Raw genomic sequence first — 20,858 nt, 5'->3', positions numbered from 1 at the left:
ACGTTTTTTTAATTCTTTCAATTCATTGAGAAATTGACAAAATAAACCATATAAACTTTAAAGACAAAACAAGAGTCGCTCCTATAATTTAAAATTCGAGTAGATCGATATGCAAACTAAGACTAGAGTGAGAACTACATACTCGTTAAAAATCGAGGGAAAAGGACAAGAAAGATAAAAACAAAATACAATGTGATAATTGAGAGTTGCCTCCATTAACGAATTTAAACTTTGTATTGTTAAGCATTGAAAGACAATCCCAACAGCAAAACTTAAATACTTTTATTTCGGTCAAATAACGAAGCCGGCTATTTCTGAGACGACTGCGGCCGTCTTATGGCAAAACAGTGCAACTAATTTTGTGGTGTTTTTGAGAAAAACAGTTGTCTGGGTAAGTCGGGGGCGCTCTTTTCGTATTGCCCGGTCTCGTTTTCGCACGTGGCTCCATTATCAAGATCTATACAAATTGTGGTCTTTTTGCCTTTTTGTGTGTTTTGGTATGGCAAAACGCATTATGTTGACTTAGATACTTTGTTCTGCACTTTATTTTATGGCAAAACGGTCCATTTATAAGAAGCAGTCTTCTGCTTGACTGTAGCTATGTGTTCAACACGTCAGTGTTTATCTGGTAGAAGAGGCTTTCATTATGATGTAGTGTTTTGGGTTTAGTAAATTTTTACCACTACGGTAGTGTTCACATGGCAGAACGCCTATCTGTATGATACACCGTTTTTGCCAACAAAGAAATTCAGAAATGTTTCATTCTATGTTAGACTATTTACATGGCAAAACAATGTATCTACAAGATGCTTCATTACTCCCTATCTTTTAATGTGTAAAGGACTCGTACAATGTAATACATGTGAAGCAGTGTTTTGTTTTGCCAGATATGGTGGTATGTGCATGACAGTATGATCTCATGGCTAGATCTAGACCATCTAACAGCATGCTATGCGCAATGCTACAGCACCAACTGCAACAACATGTAGCCTTTTAGTTCAACTAAAATGAATGAGAAAATAGAAACCATTACAAAAACAGTAAGTTTTAATGAGCATGAACTGCTCATGCTGTACTAGACATAGGCATCCTTCGAACCCAGTCACTAATGTTATGAATTGTAATGTCATTAACTCAAGCTGTGAATTGCCATACATCTACATGTACACATTTTTTGTAGGTGTAAGTTTACTGTTTTGTAGGTGTAAGTTTACTGTTTTGTAGGTACTGTAAGTTTACTGTTGTGTAGGTGTAAGTTTACTGTTTTGTAGGTGTAAGTTTACTGTTTTGTAGGTGTAAGTTTACTGTTTTGTAGGTGTAAGTTTATTGTTTTGTATGGTGCAAGTTCAATACACTAATCAAAATAACTAGACATTAGGTGTTTGTGAACAAACACAAAGCTGTTCCGTGTTCTTTTGCTTTGATTATGTGTTAAAATTACCAAGGAGTCTATAACTGAAAAAAGGTTTGAAAAATACTGTACAGTGTCTTGAGTTACGGTGCCACTTCATGGGGTCACGGTAACCTAAGGCTAATCTCTAACGCCCAAGGAGTCTGTAACTGAAAAAAATTAGAAAATCGGTTGTGTAGTTCTTGAGATATGGTGCCACTTCTGGTTGACCCGGAAGTAGAGGTCAACTTGGGGTCATGGGTTTGGAACATAATGGTCTCGCAAGTTTAAATACGCGCGAGACTTGCTTAGTCTACACAGAAGGTAATAAATAATTTATTACAAGCAAATGCAATCGTACAATAATAGAAAACAAAAACAAAAAATCAATGCAAATCACATGTAGGGGCCCATAAAAAGCAAACCTTAACGAGTACGGACCCCCCCCCTTTTTTTTCTAACGAAGAAAGCAATGTAAGCAATTCTATTTAGTGGGTGTAATCTTATGTAGCGGCAAAACAATTCAAAATTACAGGAAGAACAAACACAAAAACAGTTAGCGTAAAATAAAACTTAACCATATATTTAAATGAAACAGATAAACAAAATACCCAACATCATAATAAAACATAAAAGGGAACACTAGTTGTGTGATTAAAATAAATACTAGAGAAAATGGGCCCCACAACTCTTGCTGGGAAAAAACATGTCGAAATATACCATTGTTATCCATTAGAGACGTTTTGTAGTCACTTTGGTTGGGGAGCGAGGAATCCAGCAAAAACACACGAAAATCCCATGGCTGGGACATCAGTTTATACACCAGAGAAATCTATTTTATGGATATTCTTGTGAATATTTTATTTTGTGCATAATGGTCCGTAATTCATGGTACGTTGAATACAAGTGGGCGGTTGTATCGACAGCAGACTTTTATCCTTTTGATCACCATCAGCCCCATGTATAATAAACTTCAAGGGCTGACGATTGCACTTTTGGTATTGTCATTGTTAAACTCCGGTTCCATTGTGTACTGTCTGTTACCCTCCACACATAGATTTTCTTGTGAATAGTAGCTGTGTATGATTCATGGTTCGCTGAATAATGTGGCAATAACAAACTTTTATCATTTTGAACTGAATGCTTGATTTATTATCTAGAGGTAAATGCTTGAGGCCAGTAAGAGTATTGTGCACGTACACCGTGAAGTTTTTGTTGGAAACCGTTCGCTAACAGCCATTTATGTTACCCTTTGAAATAAAACCAGAAAATTTATAAGTTTGCTTGTTGCATAAAATTAAATTGAAGATGATGCCTGAATTGATTTTTACAATCAGAGTTGGACTCTAGACTGACGTGTTGGACTCCTTGAACACTCCAAGTGGTTCAATAGGTAGTGCAATTCCAATACTTATGCTGATGTTCTCATGATGTCAGCATCAACAGGAAGTTCCAACAACTTTGTCCCCTTGTACAATTAAATATGCAAATATGGGTCACGTGGTTAATTAATTACGATTTTTAATTTTTTGGGGGGTCGGTGGTTTGATGTTTGATCTAGTAAAAGTTGATTTCACAGAACTCTTAACCACTAAACTCTGCGCTTATGGTCACCATTTTTCGCTTACTGTGTTTTTAAACATCATCGTGTCATTCATGCACACAGGTTTTGTTGGGCTAACATTTGAGAAAAAGAAAAGGCAACACTATCGATATAAAGATAAGAATCAAACTTAAATATTACAAAAAGAAATATATTTTTAGCTTTGGGGGATAAAAAAATATTGATATCGGACGGAGATTCGACCTCGCAACTGTCAGATGTGTAGTCGCGACTGATGACCACTAGGCTAGAAGGGCACGATGTAAAAATGGTGGGTTTTTACATTATGTGCATCAACAGAGGGGATTATGATCCGGCGAAATAATTCTCGTTTCATGATTTTGCTACCATTGTCACTAAATATGAACTGCTAACGCCTATAACTATTAAGTAGGGTTGAAATGTAGTATTAGATGCCTTAAGGGGGTTTTTGACGACGACGTCGATGTCGTCAAAAACCCCTATCTAATTACGCACGTTCGTTTTAACGAAAACCCATGCACAGAGTAATTGGTCCAGAACGCGGTTAGAAAAACAAGGACAAATTTAACGCACGTTCTAACGAAAATCCCAAACCTCCGTACTTTGTGCGTGTACAGAGTAATGTGTCCAGAACGCGGGTAGGAAACAAAATAGTATAGACTCCTCTCAAGAAGTCAACAACTCATTGAGGTACATACTGTGTTGTATTACCAAAGAGAATGTTTCACAATAACATGAAAGTGACTGCATCAAGTTTACAAATTAAAAATTCAAATGAAGACCACGTGGTTAATTAATTAAGAATTTTAACACTTTTTTGTTAGAGTAAAGCTTATGTTCTAAGCTTCAATTTGATATATGATTTAACTATTTTATCCTCATACTTTAGGAGTAGGGGCCTGAACAAAAACGCTGTACAAACGCTATGGGGTTTTAGGCAGAAACAAAGAATAATAATAATAATAAAAATAATAAAAATCTCGACGAAAACAACACCTGTTCCGACGGTAGGTCGGAACAGCTAAACAAAAAAAAAAAAAAAAATAGTAGATTCAAACCAGTTCGAAAACAAGATTTCTTGTTTCGGTTGATTAATGAGATCAAAACTGCCTTAGTGATGTTTTCATACTTACATATTGGAAGTTGAGTTGTATTTATTGATGTGTTGTTGTTCGATAAAGTTCATAAATGTGAATAATGTTGACCAAATTTGTAAAGTCATAATAAACAAAAATTACATTTGAATCAATCGAAAATTACTTCTTCGCCGCATGTTTCTTCCTAAAAGGGATATTCATATTTTGACAATCAACGTTTTTGGTTGATAAATACTTGTGATACAATTGTTTAAAATAAATTGTTTTACACAGTTTAATAGGATCGTACAATTAGATACGTTGTTCTGCCATAAATTGACGTTTGTGTTAAACCTTTAAAATCGTTTACATTGTTTTGGTAGGAAATATTTTGGGAAAGCGGACAATTTATGGGAAGTAAGATAAGATACTTTGTTTTGCCATGAAATTTCGGGAAGAACATTACTAATGATTTTTAAATTAATGTTTGATGCATTGTTTTGCCATAAAAATACATTATTTAATATTAGTAACATAAGTTGCATTATTGTCAATGAAATAACAAAAGTGGCAAATTAGACAATTTGTTTGGTAAAACAATGTAACTTCGCTTAATTAATATTAATAACAACAAAACCATTTGTTCTTTTCAAACGATTTTTTTCTGGCTGATATGTCAACAACTCACAAATATTCTGTAACAGTTTTAGTTGAATAGAGAAATACATTAAAAAATGGCAGACGATGAATCTTTGAAGCACTTTTTCTTAAAATGCTCATTTTCGAGTTGCATTGTTTTGCCATGTGACGGCCGACTGATCCTCTCAACGAACTTCTAATGTTTGTACCGTCTTAAAATGCTACATAATTCATAAAGCAGCAGTTGTCCACACGTAAGAGGGCGGTATTTAACACAACCGTAAATTTTTCACCTGAAAACAAAATACCACCGTTAAACCAGCATAGCGCCCTCATTGGAGATCAATTGTGGTGGCCCAGCGGCCAGGCAGTCTACATGCAAGGCGCTGGGGACGAGTGTGAAGTGGCGCGCGCGCGCCCTCTCGTGTGACAGGTACAAGTTGGCACCGTCGTCGTTACATGAGTATGGCGGACGAAATCTGTTAATAATGTCCCGAAAACATGCCGGCAAGTTTTGACAAAATTCCCACCAAGCACGTCAACACAACATGACTCGTCGGGACGGAGATGCAATTATAAAGATGACGAGATCAGATCGTTCCGATTCAGTCCCGACGAAGTATTCTATTGGGGGTGAAAATGGGAGTGATTCGAAATCGTCCACGGCGAAACATCCGGTTACGGACTCAATATCGTCCCGACCGCGGTCGGCCTCGAACTCCCTGCCGGGCTCCAGAGCCTCTTCACGGCCTGGTTCGCAGATGACGTCTCGGGCGAATAGCCAGGAATCCATCATCGACCTGTTTGATTGTATGACACTTGCTCTCGGGCAAAATGGGTAAGAGGTCAAATTTGAAATAATGACATTGTTTTAAAATTGTTTTATTCAACATGTTTTGCAATACTCTAGTCTAGGACTCTAACTAATAACACCAAGTCCGTGTCCGAATTGGCGACTTTGGCTACAGCTACGGCTAGATCAGCGCGTCTGTCAGTGTTGAAGAATAGCAGACGCGCGCGCCCTAGCCATAGCTGTAGCCGAAGTCGCCAATTCGGACACGGCCTAAGTCTAGTCACACATAATCATATTCATAAAATATACCCTCCTCTTACCAGTTTTCACGGTATTAATTATGCCTTTTTCTTTGAATTGGGAAAAAAATAATGATGCCATATATCAACCGGTGCCCTAATTATCTTCATTTGTTTATTATGAAGTATGCAAACATACGTTAAAACTTGATCGATGGACATTGAGATGTTCACACCACACACCTTCGATGACTTCAACCATGGAGGTAAAAATCAACTGGCCCCATTTGTTTTGAGTTTTTCCTGTTTTCACGGCAAACGAGAAAGTATGGTTTCCCGGTGAAGCCATACATGAAAGAAACATCTGCAGTGACTACTACTAGTGTTCTTTGTAACTCTGTGTATGACTCTATATAGCCAGCAGTTGTACCTTCATTTTGTTCACAATATTTTTTTATTAAATTTTAAAAATTACCATGATAACTTGCAAAAAAAAAAATAATAATAATAATAATAATAAAAAGTATGAATAAATACTGGCTTTCAAATCTAAATGTTTAATAATTTTGTCATATTAATATTTATAATAAAGCGTATAAATAAACAGTGATAATTGAATCAACAAGCTGATGTTTAAATTTTAAAATTAATATTAATATTGATATGAGGGTTAAAAAAAAATCTCCAAAAATATTAGAAAATTATATAAGGCGCATGGCTTCTTTAGGCCTCTGTATTTTTTTTTCCAGAATGCTCAGCAAAATATTCAGTCACATGATTTGATGAATCATGAATTGTGAATTGAAATAGTGTTTGATGAAACTTTGTCGGTGGGCAAATGTTTTTATATGGCCTCAACATTATGACATTTTTTGTACCTTGTAGAAATGCCTAAAATACCAAATCTTTTTGCATTTACAACTGCAAATAACCAGTGGAGCCTTACGTGTTTCTAAGTTTTGGTCAAGGGAGAGGAGACTCTTTGCTTGGCAAATAAAACCACAAATTTGTTATCTAGGGACTGTTTTACATCGTGCACGGAGAGGTAAAAGATTTGCCACGATTTTAGGGACACCTCGAAAAACAGGACCTCCCACGAAATAATTAATAAATGTATAATCAATATAATAATGCAAGATCTCTCTGCTCTGACTAAGTTTAGCATGTTTAGTGAGTGGCAGCTGGTAGTTGATGAAAACGTTGTATAAATTAGTAATTTTAGTTGAGAATAATATTAATAACCTGTACCGATTGAATTGATTTGAAAAGTTTATGTTATTTTTAATGTAAGGTCTTTTTGTCAAAAGAAAAAATTGAAATTTTGTTGTTGTGTCGAGTCCCGATGTCAGATGCAATGTGTCCGCCATGCAATACTGTCCGCTCCGGACACTTTTGCATATGCAATCGTGTCCGGGGCTATGCAAATACCGTCCGGTGGACATGTACATGACTGTACACGTATGTTGTGTGCGCGTAAGCAAGCGTGCATGCACTGAACCTACGTATTTTAAATGGAGAATATTCACGTATTTTATGATTGCAGCGAATACCCAACGGCCGAAAATTTCTCTTGTCATTCATGACATGCACTTGGGTTGTAAAAAGACGAATGTTTTTCGTCGACTAAGGGCGTTTTATTTACTGCAAGGATGGTTTTGCTCGGGGGCGGACACAACTGCATACATGTATATATGCAAATGTGTCCGGGCGGACTCAATTGCATTTTGCAGCAGCGTACGGGTGGACACGATTGCATAATGCAAAACTGTCCGGCGACATGCAATAATGTCCTCCGGATAGTATTGCAAAGAGGACATAATTGCATGCGACACCGGTCGTGACAGTGTCCATGACCTGAGCAAGAAACTTTACAAGTTACTTAATCCATAATTGCTTCTCTCCACCCATTTGGCAAAGAATTAAGATTGATCTTGAATTTTTATATTAATGTTTTTTTTAAAACAGACATGAAGGAAAAGGAATCCATCTGAAGTATCCCAAACCCAGACTTCTGTCCCAACCTCGCTGGTCATGGGCGGACAAACTACGCATCAACAGTGCCATCTGGAGGAGCTGGCATATCCAATGTAAGTCCCTGATTTGGGGTTGTCAAATGTAAATTTTGTAAAGCTTGTAAGCATCACAACTTGTTCTTGTTAGCTCATGTACGTTATCAGCAAAAATTCCATAAAGTTAACATACATTTTTTGCAACTTGTGCCCCCAATGACTTTCGCTAAGCAGTATTTTCTGCTCAACAATAACAGCTTAAGTAAATCAATTTCATAAAGCCGATGCAGTAAATACTGCTTAGTGCTTAGGTTTCTGGAATAGTTTTGCCCATATACGTGTAGTTAAGCCCACATTGGAATAGTTAAGCCCACAAATGTGACTTGAAGCAGTGCCCCATATTTTTGGGGTAGTAATAGTTTTAAGTTCCTTTGATACTTGTTTGAAGGGTTGCTTTTAAATAATAATACCCAATATGATATTTTAACTCTTGATACTCAAATTTTTTTTTTAAGTCGTGAAGAACAAGAAGCCCATTGGCTGCCATTTTGATCCCCAGCTTCCGGAAACACGGCGCCCCACCCTTCAGGTAAGTACATTCTTTTCAGCTTCTGTCATTTCCCATGAGTGATATTCGCTCAGCTGGTGAGTGAAACTCGCCTAGCTGGTGAGTGAAACTCGCTAAGCTGGTGAATGAAGCTCGCTAAGCCAGTGAATGAATCTCTCTAAGCTGTTGAGTGAAATCCCCCTCAGCTGGTTAGTGGCTAAGTCAATGCAAAAAACTTGCAAAGTTGGTAAATAAAACTTGAGGGAAACTTGTTAAGCCAGTGAGTAAACCTCGCTTACCTGGTGAGTAACACTCGCTAAGCTGGTGAGTGGAACCTCTAAGCTATTGAGTGAAGCTCTTAAGCCAGTGAGGAAAACTTGCTAAGCTGGTGAGTAAGACTCGCTAAGCCAGTGAATGAAACTCACTAAAGCCAGTGAGTGAAATTTAAGAGAATAAGTTTGAGTCATTATTTTGTTCTTTCAAAAGGCTGACGCAATTCAGAGTGGACGTGGAACGACTGGCAGCATACAGTACAACCAATCACAAGTTGGTTCCGTCCTCAGAGACTACAGAAAATGGCGCCTCTATCACCTGGATTTATCAACAACAACAACAATAAAGGTTAGCCTTAGTCCAGGGCCCAACTTCTTATAACTGCTTGAGCACAGCAACAGTATCCTTTACAGAAATCCCCACTTGACAACAGGGCTTGATTTCATAGCGGCTATTATGCTCAACTGCAGCTAAGCACAATAACATTATGCTTACCAGAATAAGGTTACCAGCCAATCTAACACATAACATGTACAATTTGTGGCTGGTGTCCTGCTTATCCCTGCTAAGCAGGAAATGGTAAAAGCAAAGTTTGTACTATTACTGTTTGGACATAACTGCTTGAGATTTTCACCAATATCTCAAAAAATGCTACCACCTCTTCAAATGAAATATCACAGGTTTGTTTAATTACAATTACATTTAAAGTGAATTAAAACAATCAACAGTTCCCCTCAAAACAGAGGTATAATTTGCCTTTAAGTAAGCACTCTGAGGGTTAAAAGTATTCCACCTTTTTCATTGTTCGTTTAAGCCGCCCGTAGCTTCAAGTTCACCGCCAGTAGACAATGCAGAAGAGAATGCGATAGACTTGAATATGTCACACCCTCCGTTGTCCCCAATGTCTGCCTGCACCCTAGCCAACGAGGACACCCTAAAGGATTTCTCTGACACTCTCTTCATCAGCAAGAAGAAACATTTCTCTGTTCCACACCCCAAGAAAATCAGTGAGTGAAACAGAATTGTGTTGAGTCTTAAAAAAAACAGTTGGCAAGGCTAGGTCACACCAAACTAGTTCTCAAAATGTCCGAACGTTTGGGCCTGGCCAGAATTTATAGCTTTGCCGGACTATGTCTATAACGTGACCCAAGTACGTCAATTTCGCTCAGAGTACGTCCTTCCAGTTTAAAGTATGTTGCCACTCCGTCTGATTGCAGGAGGGAATGATCTGGGAGTTTCGTGGCCGAGCGGTTAAGAGCACCGAAGTCAAACTCTGGTGTTTCTGATCAGCAGAGTGTGGGTTCGATTCCCCAGCCGTGACACTTGTGTCCTTAAGCAAGACACATAACCATTGCTTTGTCCTTCGGATGGGACTTAAAGCCCTTGGTCCCATGTGTTGTTTAAACGCATGTAAAGGACCCAGTGCACTTTTCAAAAAGAGAAGGGGTTCGCCCCGGTGTTCCTTGCTGGATTGGCAGCATAGTGCGCCACAGCACCTTGTAAGCCATTACATGGTGCTTAAGGATTAGGTCTTATATCTCAAAAATTCGCCCACTCCTTGCAGTAGTAATACCTGGCGCTTTGTATCCTTTGGCAAAAGGCGCGTTATAAATACGGTTATTATTATTATTATTATTACAATTTTTTAGCAGGCCCAAGATTCTGGAGCCCCATTTCCGATCAAACCCGTTCGAGCTGTTTGCATAGTTTAAGCCTGTTCAGCTACAATGTTTTTCAGTACGTAGTGAGAACAAGTTTGGTGTGATGGGGCTTTAGATGCCATAGGTGTGAGTGCTATTTTTCTGATATTTTTCTTTCTTTTTGAGCAGCTCGTCATGTATACAATGCCGACGTCATCCAACCCGGATTGATGCAGTTGGAGCCAGACTTTGACGACGATTTTATGGACACTTTGGACTCAATTCAAGGTAAAAAAAAAAGCAGGAACTTTAAAGCTTGTTTTCATGTAAATTAGGTCTGTTAATGACGAGTTGTGCATCTAAGTTTAGTTTTCTAAGCATTTAAATAGAACTCCTGACTTCCATGCCTGTACTAATTAAAGACACTGGACACTATTGGTAATTGTCAAAGACCAGTCTCTATCTCAAAATATGCATAAAATAACAAACCTGTGAAAATTTGAGCTCAATTGGTGATCGAAGTTGTGGGATAATAATGAAAGAAAAAACACCCTTGTCACACGAAGTTGTATGCTTTCAGATGCTTGATTTCGAGACCTCAAATTCTAAATCTGAGGTCTCAAAATCAAATTCATGGAAAGTTACTTCTGTCTCGAAAACTCAGAGAAAGTTGTTGCTCACAATGTTTTACCCATTACTCGTTAGCAAGTAGGGTTTTATGCTAATAATTATTTTGAGGAATTACCAAAAGTGTCCACTGCCTTTAAGTGAAATGTAACAACTTGTTTTCCTTTTATCTCAGACACTCTCAGTAAAACCCCAACCAAGTTTGACTTGCGTAGTCTGATAGAGTTTCCAGATAGTATTATAAACTCAGACAACAGTATGAGTGCCTTCAACGACTCTATGTCCCTTGGAACTTTCACGGTAAGTTGCAGTCGTCAAGTTCGCACTTTGCTTAACAAAGAGATGTAAACTATGGGGTGACTACTTTAACCCTCCTACTATCTGACCATTGGATATCTTTCAAATGTTATTTATTTGATATTTTTTGTAAAGCGCTGAGAGATATTTTTATATTAGGTGCTATATATATCAAATATATTATTATAATATACCTTTTTCTCAGACCGTCAACGAGGAAAGGCCAGTGTCTTCTAATCCATCGACCTGTCCCTATTTTGTCACGGGCGCCCCGAACCCTGCCACTGCCTCCCGAAGTCTTTCCTTCCCCACCTTGACGTCGTCGTCGACCCAACACTGGCCTCAAGTCAGCTACCAAGGAAGCTCCAATCAAACCAAGACCAGTAACTACCCCTCTACAACGTCCAGCAGCTACGGGCAGATGCCGCCCATATTCGAGGCAGTGGCGTCGGGGCCTGGAGTCACCGCAATGCAAGTGGATTCATCTGCAATGTATGAAGTGTCCGCAATGACAACTGGGTCAACTGTAAGTCTGACCAAAATATATTCCATAAAAACTGACAATAATAATAGTCAAGTTATCTTGACTCAAGTGGGATGTGCCTTAACGTGAGCAAGGTGCCCCCTAAAGTTAGTTAGTCTATTGGTTACCAAACAAAATTAGTTCTTAAAAACCTTTGACATAAGATAAGTTTTGAGAAGAGATTTGAAATTGGTGGTACAAAGACAAGATCTAATAAAGTGTTAGAGAGTTCCAGATGCATGGCGTGGCTAAAGAAAAAGGCCTGTCACCCCAGGAGTGTCGAGACTCAAGTTCATTGAGGAGAAGCATGGTCTGGATTGAAGATTCCTTGACGTGTAAACTTTAAGTAGTTCTGAGATATAGAGGGGAGCCTTCATTAATTGAAGATGTTCGTAGATTCTTATATTTGAATTGTAAATTATTTTGCAGGTTTATCACACATCACAACCATTGAAGCAGGAACCTCCGAGTCCAACAATGGTCAAGAACCAACAGTGTTTGAATTCTGGGGTAGATATAAACGACGCCATCTACATGCTAGCAGCTCAGTTACAACAACAACAGCAGCAAAGTGCTAAGCAACAAGAGGTAGGCTATAATTGGAATCTTCCATCTGAAGCTCAACCCGCAGCTGGCGTCGGCAGCAATGAGACATTCTGGAGGGATGGGGCAATGCAAGGGAACCCAGACGTGCAAGTCAGCGAGCCATATTCAAACCTCCCACAGTCTGTTCCCTCAACAGGAGTTAACTGGTCCTTCGCAGGTGGCTCTTCCGATGTGTCCGTCACCAACGGCGTATTCCCGCAGGGGATCATGTCTCAAGGAGGCCTGTCGAGCACCAACGCAGCTTTCATCAAGAACGCTGGAGGGCTCCCTCACGGGATCGTTTTGGACACCATGGCACCAATGGACCAGAATGTGGTTTTCGGCGCAATGTATGCCACACCACATAACACGCCTTCTCCCGGCAACACCACACCTGGTCACGTGACATCAGGCCGAAGGACACCGGGTCAGGTGACCCCCGTCCATGTGACCCCTGGTTATAGAACCCCTGGTCATGGGACGCCTGGTCATGGGACGCCTGGTCATGTGACACCTGGTCATGTGACACCTGGTTATGGGACACCCGGTCATGTGACACCTGGTCATGTGACACCCGGTCATGTGACACCCGGTCATGTGACACCCGGTCATGTGACACCTGGTCATGTGACACCAGGGTATGTCACTCCAGGCCATGTGACACCAGGTCATGTGACGCCTGGTCACATGACACCCTACTTGGCAGAGTCCATGGAGTTTGAGCAGTATTCCTACCATCAAATTCCAAAGACGACTGCAAGCACGTCATCGTCATATAAGATCAAAAGAGGTTTGGGGATAAACAATATTGATTATTTGGTGTTAATGCAACTGGAAAATGTAAACTGAAAAGTTTGTTTAATACCTTAGCGCATTAGGAAACGTATTACAATAACTACACATTTAGGCTCAAGCAGAGTCTTTCTCTGAGCCTTCATGAAAGACTCTGCCAGGGTCAAAACATTAGGCTATTAACTATTTTTCGAATACATTGCTTTTTAGTTGGCAACAGCTAGTTTTAGTTTCTGGACTTAAAAAAGCACAAGCATGGCATTCTTAAGACTTAAGAAGACATATTACTTGCCTGTTCTGGATTAATTTTGTTCTATTTTCTTCTGAGCAGAACGCTCCCACAGTAGGAAGAATTCCAACGAGAGAAGTCCCAGAGTTAGTCAAACTGTTGTGTTTGCAGACTCTGCATCGTACGCTGCATACATGGGAAAGGTAGGTATTTATGGAAACAATTGAAAAAAAAACTCACAATATTAGAACAATTCTGGAAAGTTTCCACACTTTTTTTTAAATTTCTAAACCTGTTAAGACATGACAATATGTCCTGTTAGCCTTTGAGAAACACTCTGCTGGTGTCGAAAATGTCAGGCCATTAACTATTTTTGTAAGATGTTCTTTAAGAACATTTAGTGAGATAAGATATTTTTGAAGGTGAACAAGTTTATAATAATACACAGAATTCCTGTACAAAACTGTCAATTAAAGGGAAGGAGTGTAGAAACTTTTTAAAAATTAAAGAAGTTTGACACTTGGTATTACGGCAAACCAAATGTTATTGATAAGTTTAACTTTTTTTTCTTCAATATCTATTCTTCTAATCAAGCTATCATTCCCCTTTTTTTACACAATATATATTTCCATAGTCCGAGACTAAAGACCTTGGCAAACCTGAGGCTCGTACGGAGACGAATTTGAGCCCCCTCCTGTTAACCAGCCACCACCCTTCCACGGCTTCCAGTGAGTAAACCCCTCCGCCTCAGTTTTTTTCTGGAGGAAAAAAAAACAGGGTAGCCGTCGCAGGACTTTTGGAAATATAATCGAAGGGGCTTTCGTAAAAAATGCTTAACTGTCGCAAAATTGAAAACAACATTGTTGATGACCATTCGCATACTGCGTTCGGTTTGCGGCAAGTATAGCCATGGTTGCGAAGTGTCGGCCCCGTGGTGTTTATGTTTGTTTTATTGCTGTTGGGTTCTGCCACGACGTTTCAGGCATGTATGCCTCGTTTTGTAAGGGCACCAAGGCATTTTTCTCCAGGGTAAAGGGCACCCTATGAGGAAATTGTAAAATTCAACTGGAGCATTTCAAGGGCACCAAGGCAATGACCATGGGGCATGGAGGCAATCGCCTTCGTTGCATCCATGAACAATCAGGAACTGACATTTCCTTCTCAATTCACTTTTACTCGAATTATGAGTGTTTAAATTGCACTCTTGCTTTGAAAAAGTACTTTCACACATTGTTTGTGAAATAGTCCAACAAATTTGTAGCAAAAGTCGTGGCAGAACAGATTTTAAAATGCTTTTCTTGTTTTAGTTTTCTTTTTTTCTGTGTGAATTTTTTAAGCACAAAATGATTGCAGTCGTTAATGTGTAGCCAATCTCAAGAACTGCTTCCAAATTTTCTGGTTAGCAGAAATGAGCGGGATACCAGGCACAAATTGTACATGTGATATGATATTTTGGCTGGTTCTGCTAGGGTTCAATAATGTCTGACATGTGGCTAATTGTGATTGGCTGCTTACATTACCCTAGACTTTACAAGACTGTCTACCATTTTAAGTTTAGTTGTAAATGTATATCATTTAGATACTTCTTGGCAGTGTTTTTAACACGTGGATTTTGGGAGGGCGAGTTGCCCGCTCAAAGTTTGAGACAACCTCGCCAGAGAATTGCCCGCCCTGCCATGAATAAGAACTAAAATAAAATTCACAATTCAAATTTTTAACCCCTTTCTTAGCAGTTTGATGTTGAAAATGTCAATCACTTAAAATTGCTTTTCTGCAGTTATCACTAACTTGTGAATGGTAGACAATCTAAAAATGTGTTTTTTGTTTTTTTGACAGGACTCCATTTATTTTGTATCAACAAAACATTTTCAAATTTGATTTTTTTTCCCCCTTTCTTTGCAGCCAACATGTGAATTCCCATTTTGTTTTTTGTTTTTCTCTGCAGGGGGAAATTAACACTACACTTATTCTTCATTTTCATTTACCCAAAAAACAGCCAATCCCCCAAAATCTTTTGAAGGTTTTGTTGATGAAATTCAATATTATGCTAATTACAATCTTTATTTCAATTTCAGATGGGAAAAAAAATTCTTTTCAGGCAAAAAAAAAAAGAGATTCAAAATTTTAGTAACGTCTTTATTTTCAGTTTCTACTTGCCTTTTATCATGCTCTTGCAATTGTTGACGAAACATGCACTTGTTTTCATGAATGCATTTGTTTTTTGTGTGAATTAATCAAAATACCCTTTTTTTCCCCATAGAAATTTAAGTATTTTTGTAGGAAAACTCATTAAAGTTTATTATGCAAGATATCAAGAACTTTTCATATTTAAATTGAAAATGAGTACTTTGAAATGAAAAAAACTTTTTGTGCAATTATTTAAAACCCCAAATAACCCTTTTTAACCCGATTTTACAGCAGAATTGAAATGTTATTGCAGATACTCTAATCCTCAATTTTGTATTTTCTCTCTCTCCCAATCATCACAATCTTTACCCCTTGTTATCCCTACCGCCATTTCTCTGCAACCCCCACACCATTTTTTGTCACCATTTGTCTCCATCTCTCTCCGTGCTGATCTTCCAACTATCTTGCCTCGAAACAAATTTCTGACCTCTTCTTACCCTATTCCCCACCGTGTTCGTGACCATTATTTCTCACCATGTCTGTCAATCTATTCCCCACCCCCATCTGTGACCATATTCCCCACCCCTCTGTCATCTTATTCCACTCCTCATCTGTCGCTCTATTCCCACCCCATTCTGTGACCCTATTCCCTTTCTGTGACCGTGTGTAACCATAGGTGCTGCCTCATCTCCTGGGAGCATGACAGAAGGCACAGAGTTTGATGTGAGTACACTCCCCTCGCACTTAAGCGGTCACAATGTTTTTCCTTAACAGTGTTCCGCTGGTCAAAGTCCAGTTAAAACGCCTGAACAACAGTCAATTTTTTTAAGCGTGGTCTGGCTGGATCAACCATTTTCTAAAAAACATCACTACACTTTTCAAATACCCCCCCCCCCCCCACATTTAATGTCAGTGACCCCCACCCCGCCCCGTTTGAAATCTGGACTTAAGGGATAATGACATTTCCAGAGTAAAATAATACAATTAATATACTCTTGTGATACTTTCAATGTTTTGAAAATATTTTTCATTAACATTCACACTGTGTATTAGTTTACATTCTCACAAGAATTTTAAGGAAAAGGCAAATGGAAACTTGTAAAAACTGGGAAAAAACGGCGACCCCAACCTAAACTTTAACCCTGTGTCGATAAGTCTCTTTCTGCTCCTCTTTATAGTTTCCAACACCACAAGCAAAGCGGAGGAAAACCCCAGACAGTAGTGGCGAAAAGGTAAGTTATTCGCTGACTTTAATGCAGATTAATTGTTAAGTTGTGTTTGATTGAAAATAGAAGACTTGCAATGGTTTGTATCGGTGATAGTCGAGTCGTGGTGGTGGTGAGTGTTTCGGGTTTCGGGTTTCGGGTTTCCACGACCGAATACCGCTCTTGCGAGATCACTGCATTCGGTCAAAGCTGCCCGGGTCGCGGGATCGCGGAGAGAGTCAGAACACTATCACCAGAAAACAGTTATTGACTTGTCCACAAGTCTATGATAATAGAGGACTGGAATAAATTCAAGAATGCATCATTCCTTTAAAGGTATCGAACAAGTGGTCATAAAGATGTGTAAGACATGTCATTACAATTTTAACTTGCAAAATAAATGCTATTTCAACAAGAGATTGTTCTGTTCATTCTCAGGAAACACGACGTCGATACAAACACCTTCAGTCGGAACACAAGCGTAGGTTCAACATCCAATCCGGTCTCGATGAAATCCAAAGAGTGGTCCCAAGCTTGAGGAATGCCACTGAATCAAACAAAAGTAGCACGGCAGGCATGCTGCAGAAAGGTGGGTGACGTTGAGTGTGACATGCCGCAGACCTGGAATTTCATCTTTAATTTGGGCAAGGCCATTTCCATTTTGCAAAGGGCACTTCCATTGAAAAATCTGAAAGTCAATGTGAAACTTTTGAAGGGGCGCCAAGACCAGGGGCAGTGAAATCCATGCCCTCGGTAGTCTACATGTGATTCATGGGATGATTGGGCCAAATCAAAGCACAAGTTTTATTTGATTGATGATAATATGATTGATAAAGTATTTTTTTTTAAATGTATTTTATACTTATTATTACCATCATTATGTGCAACAAATTTGTGTGTTCTTTTTCAGCCCATGAGCACATCGTCACGATGAAACATGAAGTTGAAGATCTGAGGAACACCAGCGACAAACTTAAAGGAGAAGTTCTGTTGCTGAAGAAAGAAATTGAGTGAGTACATAAGAAACTCATTTTTTATGCTTTCAACACTGAACTAGCCAGAATGACTTGGGACTGATTTTCGGGTGTTTTAAAGGCAGTGGACACTTTTGCTAGTTAATCAAAGTAATTGTTCGCACAAAAACTTACTTGGTAACAAGCAACGGAGAGCTGTGGATGGTATAAAACATTGTGAGAAATGGCTCCCTCTGAAGTAACATAGTTTTCGAGAAAGAAGTAATCGTCCACAAATTTTATTTTGAGACCTCAGAATTTTATTTTGAGACCTCGGAATTAGATTTTGAGTTCCCAAAATCAAGCATCTGAAAGCACAAAACTTTGTGTGACAAGGGTTTTTTTCTTTTCCATTATTATCTCGCAACTTAGATGACCAATTGAGTTCAAGTTTTCAAAGGTTTGTTATTTTGTACATATGTTGGGAATACACCAAGTGAGAAGACTTGGTTTTTGACAATTACCAATAGTGTCCAGCAATTCACTGCTGGAAAGGCAGCAAGGCAAGCGGACCTTTGATCTATATACCTTTCTCTTGTTGCAGCACGTATCAAGATGAGTTACCAGACAGCGGGGCACCAGTGAACACTCAGAGTGACAGGCAGTTAAAGAATATGATGGAGACATACCTCCACAAAAGAATGAAGAAAAACTGGAGGTTTTGGATTGTATCCTTTAGCATGCACTTTTTGCCTTAAATTAAATAAAATCTCGTATGAGTTTTCTTACTGTTGTGTCATGAAGATAATTGAAAACCTGGTTCTTACATTGTTTAGACTAGACGATGTGACCTATGTTTACATTCAAATCACCCTCTGTTGACAAAACACTGTATACATCATGTTTCGTTGGGCAAAAAGATGTGTAGTATGGTAACATTGCATACATTTTCTAGCCGGCTGCCAAAACACAAAGGTTTTGCTCGGCGGAATCATGTTATGAGGTCACATCGTCTATACAGCGCTTTATCTACAGGCATCTCAAAGCCCTTATATTATTGTTTATTTCCAGAAAGGTTTTTCGAGCTATGAGACCCATGTAAAACACTGTGTAACTGACACCCCCAAAAATATATTGACAAAATAGAGAGACCGCCAACATAGGGCTAGTTGGTGGAGTGCCAGCACGCTAATCTGGAGGCCATTGGTTCATGCCCCGCTCTTGTCAAGTTTTCTTTGTTCAGCCCAAAATTGGATCCCTTGTGGTAAGTTGATTATTCCAATAATACAGAAGTGGCAGATTCAAGTCTCGCTCTAGTCAATTGTTTCTTGTTCAACTCCACAAAACTATGAGATTTTAGTTTCCTTTACTGTCTATATGATAACAGTTCAGCCTGATAGTGCGGCCGTTGTTTGACACCTACATGATGGCTGTAAGTTCGTCTCAAGTCAGTGATTTTGACCGTGTAGTTCATGATTGGTCTGAGGAATGCTGTCGGCTTAAACCACTTCGGAAGTGTGAGTATCACGTCTTAATAATGATATAAATAATAATAATAAGGAAAACTTATCAAGCGCAAAAATCCATTAAAAGTGCTCATTGCGCTATACACAAACATTTTTGGGAGTTGCGCTTTCCCAATGTGTTTTGGTGAAGGAAACAAAGTGGCTAACTTTAATCATACCTAGGACCCCTAGCCTGTTCCATTTTTCACTTTTAAGTTTTGATTGTCGTTTCTTAAATTGTTTATCATTTCTTTTTTCCTTTGTACAGTGGTAACGTCAGCTTTAACCGATCTGAGTCGAGACACTTCAATACTCATGGAGCCAGGTCTTCTACAAACTGAAATTCAAGAACTAATAGCTAAAGAAACAAACCAAAATTCACATTTGAAGACGTAATGGTTGCTGAAATTAAACAAAATTAGTAAATTAAAACAGATTTTTTATAACATATTGAAAATATTTATGAAGAGTCCTCATCTTGAAGTTCTTTTTAAAAGCTAAAATTATAAAGATAACGTAAGTCAAATGTTAGTGTTAGTTTTTGTGACGTGATAACTAAAACACCCCATCATTATTTTATTGGTTGCGTGACCCACTCCACAAGCAGGGCATTTGGGGCTGACCAGGGTGAGCCCCTGTAATGACGTCAAAGCTATTCGAACGTACCAGGGGCAGATCAAATGGCAAAAGGGGCAGAAGCTAATCAAATGCACCCATTTTGATGCCTCTTTATGATTTTACATCCAATTGAAAGTCCAGGGTCCTTAATCAAAGAAAAACAAAAAATTCTGAGTTTTCCATACTCTTATATTGATTCTTGGTATATTCACAAATCTTTTGTCAAACCATTGTTATTTTTTTTTGAAGATTTCTTTCTATTTTGGTTAGAGCTTTGAGTTTTGGAAAGTGTGAACAATTCAGATCCTGTCATGACAAAAGAATAAATCACTTTTTATCCACCAAAATTTGACTATGAGAAGCATTTCTGCTGGTGGTATTTCTCAGATTAGGTTCTCAACTTGCAGATTATTTTTTTTGCGAGGACATAACTGCTCCATATTTTTCAGCCATTTTCTCAAAAAACGTTACAACCTTTTGAAAGGAAATTTTCAACAATGGTTAGTTGGTTGTATGGTATAAATAAGCAAACAGTGGGTTGTGATTACCAAATTGTTACATAAAACTCACATACCTAACAAGGCCAGTGTATAAAAAAGTGTTGTTCCTCCCATATATCAAGGATACAATTATGAAAATATTTTTTATGATCTTGCATATTGATGAGTTTTATCATCACTTTTTCCAACAAAATGCTGCAACTTTTGATCTGGAATTTATCAAACTGCCTAACCTTTTTGAACCTTAAACGAGCAAAATGAGTTTACTAGCTGTAAAGTAAATTGCATTTGCATATTGTGTGAAACTGATTTCGGACTTTGAATTCGCTAATATTTCGCTGCTTGATGAACATGATGGGCTGCCGTATTACGCAATTCCTTCTGTCAGACCCAAAAATGAGAAAATTATGTCTGAACACTTTCCATTTTTTGTTTTTTTATTAATAATGAAGTTTGAGTTACAATTTAAGCAATTTGACTGATGTATTTTTATGTGAATATCACTATCTGTTCACCAACTTGGTAACGACAAGGTTTTGTGGGAGCTAAATTCTCCATTTTTACACCTAGATGAAGAGAAGCAATCATAGTTGTTTATTGACACTTCTATCATTAACTTAAACTCCAGCCATCGGTTTTACAAGTTTCTTCCTAACTTATCTTAGGACTTAGGACGAGTCCTAACCCTGCACTGTAGCATGCAGAC

At 38.5% G+C, this 20,858-nt stretch overlaps 1 protein-coding gene across 1 annotated transcript; it reads left to right on the top strand.

Annotated features, from left to right (window-relative positions):
* Positions 1–5,142: 5,142 nt before the first annotated feature.
* LOC117298436 lies at positions 5,143–19,680 on the top strand. The gene is made up of 18 exons (XM_033781697.1): positions 5,143–5,528; positions 7,688–7,809; positions 8,247–8,320; positions 8,765–8,899; positions 9,366–9,558; positions 10,381–10,479; positions 10,994–11,118; positions 11,321–11,641; positions 12,068–13,013; positions 13,347–13,447; positions 13,879–13,972; positions 16,048–16,094; positions 16,550–16,603; positions 17,015–17,165; positions 17,487–17,586; positions 18,134–18,257; positions 18,917–19,046; positions 19,303–19,680. Exons 1-18 carry the CDS (start codon positions 5,239–5,241, stop codon positions 19,428–19,430), a joined length of 3,234 nt encoding a protein of 1,077 aa, XP_033637588.1. The 5' UTR covers positions 5,143–5,238; the 3' UTR covers positions 19,431–19,680.
* Positions 19,681–20,858: the final 1,178 nt, after the last annotated feature.

Source organism: Asterias rubens, chromosome 13 (assembly GCF_902459465.1).
Source record: "Asterias rubens chromosome 13, eAstRub1.3, whole genome shotgun sequence".
In the NCBI taxonomy this organism is placed as follows: Eukaryota; Metazoa; Echinodermata; class Asteroidea; order Forcipulatida; family Asteriidae; genus Asterias; species Asterias rubens.
This window is presented reverse-complemented; position numbering and strand designations above follow the sequence as displayed.